A 10,488-nucleotide genomic window follows, 5' to 3' on the forward strand; every position below is an offset into this window, starting at 1 on the left:
TGTAATTAATAAGCAGAAAGCATCCTGAGTTTGGCTGCCACTGCTCTTTTCTGTACTGTTAGATCACTTTCATACATATATCAGTCTGTTTATGTCTCCTTGCCTTTGACTTTCCATCCTCTCTCTCTCTCTCTCTCTCTCTCTCTCTCTCTCCCTCACCTGCTTGCTCTTTTGATCCTGGATTTTTGCTATCTTAAACTTCTTCAAAGGTTAATCATCAAAAAAAAAACTGCATAGAAAATGCCATTAAAAAACAACCATGCTCAAATACATCAAGCACTTTTAAATAAGGCATTTGGCTACATCATTTTAAGGGTTTTGTCATCAATCAATATGTTTCTGTCCTCTCTCTCTCTTTCTCTGTGACATTCTCATGTATAAGGCGCAGCCTCCAGCGCATAACATCTACTCAGCGTAATAGGCAAAGATTGGAAGGTGGAGGGGCCGGAGAGGAGAGATACTGAGAGTGAAACAGCAAAACACACACACACACACACACACACACACAGGGAAGGAAGGAGAGAAAGTAGGAGGGAAAGAGCCTAATGACAGCTAGAGAGGTATTCTGAGGGACTCCTCACTTTTACAAGAGGTTTGGACACTGAAAGACTTTTCATGCACTTTTCAAGTATTTTTTTCCAGTTTGCAGAGAGATGATCTACCAGTCTTTTTTTTTAATATATATAATTTTTATGTAATTTTATTAGGCAATTGTTTTCCCTTTTCAGTTTCTGTGATCACCAGAGTGGGATATCATCTGACATCAAGAGGACAAAATGAAAGCAGCATGGAGTGTCTTCTTTCTTCTGTCTGCCTGTTTGCAGCTGGCATTTGGTAAAGTCTGACCTTCGGTTTAACTTTATTTGTAACTCGCTGTAGTTACGCAATGCCCAATTTCCTGTTTATGTATTGATGCAGTGTGAATGAGGGGGTGTAAGCAGCTTTGGGGTGTTTTGTCCCAACATAACGTTTAATGGGTGCTCCTACAAAATCACTACACATTGCTAGAAAGAAAGCAGTAAAATGTACTAGCAGTTATATATATAGTAACAGATAACTGTAGGTTCTCAGTTTAAAAGGAATGCTGGTCCTACTTTATATTAAATGTTTTTACCTTCTGTGCTAACATTTAAATTAATCATTTGATACATTGCAATTATTGTGTACATACATGTTTTTACTTTGTACTTATATTTAAAATAATGTGTGCAATTCCGTATCTATAATTACACTGTTGACCCTTGTCTTACACATGAACCCACTCTTAAATCTAACCATACCACCAAACCAGTCCTAACCTTACCTGTATCCCACAATGTTTTGCAATACAACATCAACACAATGAGCACATTGTACATAAAAAAATTGTATTGTCTAAGTACATAGTAGTTAAACATGCCTAATATAAAGTGTGGCTTGAAACCATATTTGCATATAATTCGTCTATTGTCTCAACAGTTGAAACAGAAAAAAACTGCTTGGCTTTTCTTTTCTTATCCTTTTGGCAGTCATTTCCTCCAGTCCAGCTCGTGCCCATGCGGAAGAAAGACTTCTCCAATCTTTGTTCACCAACTACAACAAGCTCTCTCGTCCTGTAGCAAACATCTCAGATGTGGTTCTGGTCCACTTTGGCCTGTCCATTGCTCAGCTCATTGATGTGGTGAGTCTCAGATTAAAATTGCAGTGCAGCAACATCTTGATTTTGCAAAAATGTATGGACATCTGTCAATCAACTATAATGCTTCAGGCAGTGAAAGATTCTTTCAAAATGTGCAAATATATGCTCACTGCCCTTCTCTTATTACTCTCTTTCACATGGAAATCCCACTTTGCTTTATAATAAAAACCAGGATGAAAAGAATCAGATGATGACCACAAATGTCTGGGTGAAGCAGGTAGGTTTTCATAAAAATATTTTTAAAAAAGCCCATAATTGGGCATTAATGAGATTTTTAATTGGAACTGGGCTCTTGTTGCTTCACTCTCCACCCCTGTCATACCTGCTGGTTGTGAGCGGTGATGAGCACACATGTTTCTCTGCAGGAGTGGAACGATTACAAGCTGCGCTGGAAACCAGAGGAGTATGAGAATGTCACCTCCATCAGGATCCCCTCCGAGATCATCTGGAGACCGGATATTGTGCTCTATAACAAGTGTGTAAGGCTTTTAAAAATCAGGGATTCAGCCAAATCCATTTCTAAAAATCTATATCTTTAAACAATGTTAACCTCCCACTGTTCCAGTATTGTAATGTATTCGCACTATTCTGTTTGATTGCAAGCTGCACTTTGGGTAACTGTTAATGGGGCTCAGTTAGCTCTTTTCCTCAGGGTGATGTTATGGCTCTTATATAGAGGAAACTAGTTCATGATACTTGTCATCTTTAATCCTATTTTAATTTTTATTCTGTTTGTCTTCTAGTTATTACTAAATGAACAGAAGACATGTATTAAGCTGTCCTCCAATATGAGGGCTTATATGAGTATTTATTTGGGCTGTCCCATAAGAGACCAGGTTGAAGTCTTACAGACCATTCCATTCAGGGTGCATTGTGTATTGTGTTTGCAGTAAATTAAACATTAGATCTAAAAGAGAGTCTACCTTATTCACAAATTAAAGTTGATCAGAGATTGAATATCATCAGTTGCCAGGTTTTAAATGCTAATACGTACTTTTAACGCTAAAAATTTCTTTGTCAATATACAAATGTAACATTAATTAATCCAGTTTGGCTTTTATTCACACAAAGATGAAAATTCTGTCATTGTTTACTTACCTCAGTGTTGTTCCATATCCGTATGATTCCATGGAGTCTGGATTGAATGTTATCAACATGAGATAAAAAAAAAATGTGTACCTCATATACTGTATAATGAAGCAGTCCAATTCACAAGCAAATGACTCCTACTGTATGAGCCATTTCTTTTAAGGAATCTTTCAAAAAAAAAAAAGACAGGTGAATTGTTCTATGAATTAACTCACTGAATCTGTTAGAGCAGTTTCTGAACCAACATTTGACTTACTTTCATTGGTCATTGTGATTTTGCCAAGTAAGACATGTTCCTGGATCAACATATTTTCTGAAAATATAGCCCTAACCGTATGCCTGCCTCTAAACCTAACCCTACCCCATAACTTATCCCTAAAATCAGAGGGAAATTATAGGGGAATAACACTGATGTAGAAACACCTAATCCTGGTTGTAAACCTAAACTTGACATAAACTGTAAACTTGTCCCTCAAATATGATTGGTTGATTTGAATGTTGATCCAGGAACATACTTGGTGAAATGATGTTTACCACTTTAGTCAATGTCTGTAATGTACTTAAGGTTTGTGAAACTTAAATCTTTATCATTACTCAATGGTTGGTGTGTATTTAAAAATTATTTGAATAATTTCCTGCAATAAATTATATTTTAATAAAAACATTTTCAGTGACTAACAACTCTTCACATTAGGATATTTTTGTCCTTTTGAAGCTTGAAGTAAACAATGACAAAAGTTTAGTTTGAACTGTTCCTATATATGACCTCGGATTGCACATTTGCAATTCAATACTGAAGCTTATAAACAAATTATAATCTCTCTACAATTCTCTTGATCCAAGAGATTTGCTCTCTCATGAATGAAGGTTATGAGAGTTGAGAGGTTCTCTAAAACAAGCGTGTCAAAGACGTCACGGGTTAATGATGCTTGGCACACTGTGATGTAGGCTACACCGAACCACTTCATCTGTCTTTCACATTGCTTCACAGATATTTAATTGCAGGAACTGTCTAACAGATTTGTGTTTGATCTGCAGTGCGGACGGAGACTTTGCGGTGACTCACTTGACTAAAGCCCAGGTGTTTTACAACGGCCGGATAAAATGGAAACCTCCTGCCATTTATAAAAGCTCCTGCAGCATCGATGTCACCTTCTTTCCGTTTGACCAGCAAAACTGCAGGATGAAATTCGGCTCTTGGACGTACGATCAGGCCAAGATTGACCTGGTCAGCATGGCTAGTGATGTAGACCAGATGGACTACTGGGAAAGCGGGGAATGGGTCATAATAAATGCCGTCGGCACTTACAACATCAAGAAGTACGAGTGCTGTACGGAAATCTACCCAGATATCACCTACTCTTTCATCATTAGACGTCTTCCTCTGTTCTACACCATCAATCTAATCATCCCCTGCCTGCTTATATCCTGCCTGACGGTGCTGGTCTTCTACCTTCCCTCAGAGTGTGCGGAGAAAATCACGCTGTGTATTTCCGTCCTGCTTTCTCTTACCGTTTTCCTCCTGCTAATCACGGAAATTATCCCTTCAACCTCGCTGGTCATCCCGCTTATTGGCGAGTACCTCCTCTTCACCATGATCTTCGTCACTCTCTCCATCATCATCACAGTGTTTGTGCTCAACGTACACCACCGTTCATCCCGCACGCACAACATGCCACACTGGGTCCGCCAGCTTTTTCTCCACCTGGTGCCCCGTTACCTGTTCATGAAGCGCCCACCTGCCTCAGGTAAGAGGAACTGTGGGAAACTGATTGAGATGATGCACAAGCCAATGGAGGCACAGTCCATGTTTCTACGGAACAGCATTCTGGATATCTCTCCACAAAGTCCACTCCACAATTTGGGTGTTGCCCAGTTGGATCAAATTCAGCAGGACTCTTCCCCCAAACCCATGTTTTTCTGCAGTTCTCCCAGCAGCCAGTATTCCATCCTGCAAGAAGAAACTTCACAACCACCTCAAACGCCGGTCATCGGTCATACGTGTGCATACACAAACAGCATTTTCGCTTCCAGCACATCTTCATTTCCAGATACTATCCTTGGTACTCTGCTGCACACTATCCCGCAGGATGGAGCCGAGTGTACAGACTGTGAAATCCAAGGCCACAGTGCTGAGAGTGTCTTCATGGAAGCCAAGGAGAGTGTTCTGGGAGCTGGGAGTTGTCAACACTGTACTACATCTGAGAGGACGGGTCTGCAGAAGCTCGATCACGATGAAATAAGCAAGTGTACCAGACATAACAATAACATGCCCAGCGTTCAGATCTTCAGCTCTAACAGTGACGGCCCTACTGATCTGAATGCAGTGGATCCGATGAGCAATCTGTCGCAGTCCCTTCTCAAAGCCTTAGAAGGAGTTCAGTATATTGCTGACCATCTCAGAGCAGAAGATAAAGACTTTTCAGTAAGTTTTACAATTTAAAGGAGTGAAAATCATTTACTCACTCTCATGTCATTCCAAACCCAAATCCGATTTTTTTTTCATTGGTGGAACACACTGCTCTTTTTAATACAATAAAAGCAGTGACCAGAGGCTGTAAAGGCACAAACATTACATCATAAAAGTAGTTCATACTTTTTTCATAAGTAGTTACTAAGTCAGTCAGATTTGGATTCAGTAGCCGATTGATTCAATTGAGGGAAGGATTCGTCCATTTAAACCGGTAACTCGTCTTAACTACTCATGGTTCATTAATTTCCGCGGTACATTTATAATTATAACCAGCTCATAAGAATTTGTTCTTGAATTGATCGATTCGTATCTTTGCTTGTGCACAAGCCTCGAGCACAACTCAATAGAAACACTTTATTATTTTGCGGTAGTCTATTCAACAACCACATTCACAACTTCTTTAGTCGTTGCGCTGAAGATTGGTAAACATTATTTTGAATTCTTGTGTTTCTTGAAAGTAATGAGTTTGGAATGAAATGAGGTTAAGTAGGTTACATTTTGTTTTTGGATTAAGTAGCCTATTCCGGCAAAAATAACGGTAACTAAAGGTAAACAGACTGTAAAAAGAAACATGTTTACTTGCAATAAGAACTTTAGATTCCTCTTTAGCAAGAGATTCTCAGGTTCTTCTGAGGCACTTTGAACTGGCCTTTGATACCGGCATTATTTTTTTTATCACCATTCTTGCTATACTATAAAAAACAGAAAACACTGTGGGTCTCACAGGAAAGTAGTCATCCAAAAAATCAATTCTGAGAGGTAAAGACATGAGTGGAAAATATATCATGATATCTGAAACGAATGAATCTCTTTTTTTCCCCCACCAGGTGAGGGAAGACTGGAAATATGTTGCCATGGTGATTGATAGAATATTCCTCTGGATGTTCGTGCTGGTGTGCATTCTGGGGACCGTCGGACTGTTCCTCCCACCGTGGCTGGCTGGAATGATCTAGAACGTTGTGCGGACTCTTTGATTGGCTCTGAGTGGGTGGGGAATGGCCTTGTCGATCACACTTGACTTCAGTGACCTCATTAAACATCTGCTGTCATGGAAATTAAGTGATGTTTAATGTCAGTGCTTCTCTGTGCAACAGGAAGTTATTAGTTAGATTCTGTGCATTTAAAAGACTGTTTTGGGTTAAATAGAAGTTCATGAAAAATTAAATTCAAAAAACGAATCTACTGTGATCGTTTACTCACCCTCATTTCTTGTTAAATCTATAGTTTTCTTTCATCTGTGGAATAAGGAAGAAGTTTGATGACGATACTGGTCGCTCTTTTCCATTCAAATATAGGCTTTCAAACTTTAAAAAAGGACATAAAAGTGTCCTAAAAGTGGTACGTATAGGCCCTACTAGGGCTGGGTAAAAAAATATAGATATCTCGATTTTAATCGATTCTCATTTTTACGAAATCCCAAGAATCAAATATTCAACCTGTTTTCAGTTGATGAATGAATGGAGAATTGTAGCACGCCTCCCATCCAATAAATCAAAATTTTTGTACTTTGTTACTTTTTATATGAAACAAAGTCTCAGATTTCAGAAATTCTAAAACATAAATAGCCTACTGTTTTGGCGCTTTGGTGCGAGATCGCTCCGCGATTTTACCCTCAATATTAGTAGGCTAATGTAGTACCAACTGACTCCCATAGTTTACAACATTAGTTCAGAGATTTGTTTTGTACCATGTATTGTACCTGATATATCCAAAATAATCGATATTGAGAATCAAATCTAAATCGAATTGCAAGCTTGTGAATAGAAATCGAATTGAATTGTGAAATTTGTGTCAATACCCAGCCCTAGTACGTATGACTGGTGTGCTATAGTTCAAGTCTTCTGAGTCTGTGTGCAGTAACTTGGAACATTCCTTTAAAGAAAGCTGGGTGAGTTGATTCAGTGTGTCGTCTTAAGTGGCAAGTGCAAATTTAATGAATACAAATCCCACTGATATAAAAACAGACATCAGACAGCATTAAGAATAAACTGAACTGTTTATACTGGAACAGAAAATTATTTACATGAATAATTTCCCTAAATGTGAGAATGACTTACAGGAGATTTCAGCTGTGAAAGGTAACAAAGGTGACAACAGATGAAATTCTGAAATGGTGTGTGCAAGTCTGTCCTGAATGTGATATGAATTCATAATGATAATTTCTCAAGGTCTGCTTGCATTTCAGTTATTCACCTTTACAAACAATGAAATCAATATCAAAATAAAGATGCCAAAAGAATCAGGTCTATCTTATATTTCTGAAATTGTACCGACATTTGTTACAAATACTTAAAAAGTATGTCCATAAATAATGTTGCAAGATTATTTATTTTCAATAAATAAAAATGTTTGCAGGGGATATTTATAGCAGGAAAAATGACAGTTTTTAAAATATTTAAAAATGATCATTACTAAACTAACTGAATGTTAAGATGTCAATTGAAAAGCCATATGGACGAGTGATGAAACATCTTAAAATGAAAAGAAATAAGTCCAGTTATTGCAAATGAAAACCAATTGAAGAAACCTTCAACAAAAGGTTTAGTAAGACCTTCCTGAGCAATACCGAAATACCTGTCAGGAAAAATCTGCTATAATACCCCCCACTCCCCTGGTGGATGAGTTGACCTACAAGAGAAGAGGTCACAGGTTGGGATTTAAATCAGTGGTTCAAGGCAGATGGAAAGCTCAGGCTGTCAGAATAAACCAATGCTGTCGTCCACTTCAAGAGCATCACCTCACCAATCACGTACCTAAAGCACTGATATTGGATTTCAGCATCCACACCATAATGAAACCTGTCAAAAAGTTTGGTTACCACTTTGAAACATGCACTATTTGTCTTTGTAAATAAATATTTGATTGTTTCAATAACATATTCATCATCAGTTCCCTTTCAAATATGCTATACCCATACATTTTTAAATATAACATGCCAGTTATAGAGATTAAATTTAATTCAGCATACATATCATCTTATATATATATAGCTTTTCACAATACATACTGTTCCAAAGAAAAGTTGAATGAAACCAAAACCTTGCAAGGAACAAGTAGCTTCTCAGCATGTCCGACTAAGGCATATATTTAAACAAATATCCATTTGCCAAATTCTCAAGAGTATTTTAAATAAAAGCCCCATTGTATATATTTGGTGTTAAGTTAAATTTAATGATTACATTTTCATTTCATGAAACAATTGGAAGTATGTGGACAAAAGATGCTCTGAATGTTGTTACTTATAAATACATTGATGCATTTTCGAAATAACCTCTCAGATCTGATTCTAGGAGATCACTGTTACCAGGACTGGACTGGATAATCCTCAATTTCAAGAGGGAAATCCCCTTTACCCTGCTGAAAAGACCAGTCTGCTCTATTTCATGTTTTGGATGAGGGTGTGCTGGTGTCTGACCTTCAGCTTGGTCAACCAGTTTCACCAGTTATTGTAGCTTTTGCTAGTTAAAAGAATGGCAGTACTGGTCCACACGGTGGATATAAGTATCAGGATGAAGTAGAATAATTTACAAATAAGGAACCATATTTAGAAGATACAAAAAACAAACCAAAATATGTACATTTACACACACAAACTGCCCACCAACCGCAACATTCAGACGGCGTATTTATTTTTTTTGTTTAATTGTGCACAGAATGGAACGCACATACATCTATGCTGCCTTCAAAAACTGATCAGATGAAGGATCTCCAGAGACGAAGTGGAGCTAACATTGTATTTGGACGTGCCTTCGTCAGTGCGTCTCCAAATAAGCCATGTATGCTGCGTCCCAATTCGCCTACTTATACTATATTCTACTCCTAAAAGCATGTTTTTGTGAAGATTTGAGTGTGTAGCAGAAGAGTAGACAAGCTTTGTGTCGTACTACTTTGTCATCTACTACTTTGGCATCTTTAACGGACAGCTCTGTCACTGTCACCATTTAAACTGCCCTGTCAATCTCGTCATAGTTTAAATCCTCCACATTCGATTACACAATTTAATTTCCTACCGTTTCGGAGAGAAATGTAGCTTCACGTTGATCTGCCAGTCGTGGGTCTTTCATGTGAAGAACTCTCCTCGTGTTTGCAGTTTGCATAATGATGCATTTAAAAGTTAATGCCCAAAAGTATCATTACAAAAGTTCACAGTGCTGTTGCAGATGAAATCTAATGTGGATAACATTGAATAAATATATTTTTTAGATAGGCTACTGATTATTAATCACTCAAACCCCTTTATCTAAACCTTTCTACTTTTCTGTCGACTTGCACATCCGCCATGTTTGTAGTTTTTTAAAACTTTTTATTTGTGTTTGTAGGTGTAATCGAATCGTGCAATGGATTGTGGGCAATATTGGTGTGCACAGATCTGCACTTCGAATTTTGATCAGAAGAAGTAGATTGGGTATCTTTGGAATACGTCTCTGGTTACGTATGTAACCTATGTTCCCTGAGAACAGGGAACAAGACGCTGCGTCAGCTGACGCTACGGGGAACGCCTCCAGCGTGACAGGTGCCTGAAATCACAATTACAAAACGTCAATCCTATTGACCGGCGACAGCCTATGACGTCATCAAGGTGCAACCAGGAAGTATAAAAGGGCGCCTTGCCAACATGACAGTATCTAAACGTCTGAAGGGGCTGTTTGGCAGGCAAGCCTTGCGGCATGGCAAAGCGACGCAGCGTCTCGTTCCCTGTTCTCAGGGAACATAGGTTACATACGTAACCAGAGACGTTCCCTTTCGAAAGGGAACTCGCGCTGCGTCAGCTGACGCTACGGGGAACGATATACCAACGCCGCCATGCCGAAAGGAGTGCATGCCCACTGGCAGTGACAACTGTCAGGACAAGCAAATTCAACTGAAAAGCCTGAACCACTCCCCTTCTGGTCACATTAGGCTGTCAGTGACAGCACTCCCTACGGTCAAAGCCCAAGCTATAAACCTGAGAAGGAAACTTCGCATACTACATGAAGTCCTACCCTGGCCGCTCGAAGGCCTGGAACCAGCCCGTTCAACAGAAGGGGTTCCTTTAAGGGAACGTGGCAGGGGGACCCGAGGGAACCCGTGCCAGTCACTATTTGGGAAGAATTCACCGAATGCCACCAGGGAGGCCTGACCTAGCGACCTCTATGTAGGACACGTCAGTTCGGCCAACCCCTGTCTGCTTAAGTACAGAGCCTCTGGTACTTGCCTCCGGAGAGACATCCTGCTAGGGTACTGCAAAAAGGCAGTGTCCTCCACCAGC

At 39.1% G+C, this 10,488-nt stretch overlaps 1 protein-coding gene across 1 annotated transcript; it reads left to right on the forward strand.

The window, feature by feature from the left end:
* The first annotated feature begins 497 nt into the window (after positions 1–497).
* chrna4b (cholinergic receptor, nicotinic, alpha 4b) lies at positions 498–7,472 on the forward strand. The gene is made up of 7 exons (XM_079845100.1): positions 498–592; positions 729–834; positions 1,509–1,660; positions 1,851–1,895; positions 2,044–2,153; positions 3,806–5,192; positions 6,068–7,472. Exons 2-7 carry the CDS (start codon positions 777–779, stop codon positions 6,191–6,193), a joined length of 1,878 nt encoding a protein of 625 aa, XP_079701226.1. The 5' UTR covers positions 498–592; positions 729–776; the 3' UTR covers positions 6,194–7,472.
* Positions 7,473–10,488: the final 3,016 nt, after the last annotated feature.

The sequence above is a fragment of the Gobio gobio genome (assembly GCF_949357685.1).
Source record: "Gobio gobio genome assembly, chromosome: 19".
Taxonomy (NCBI): domain Eukaryota; kingdom Metazoa; phylum Chordata; class Actinopteri; order Cypriniformes; family Gobionidae; genus Gobio; species Gobio gobio.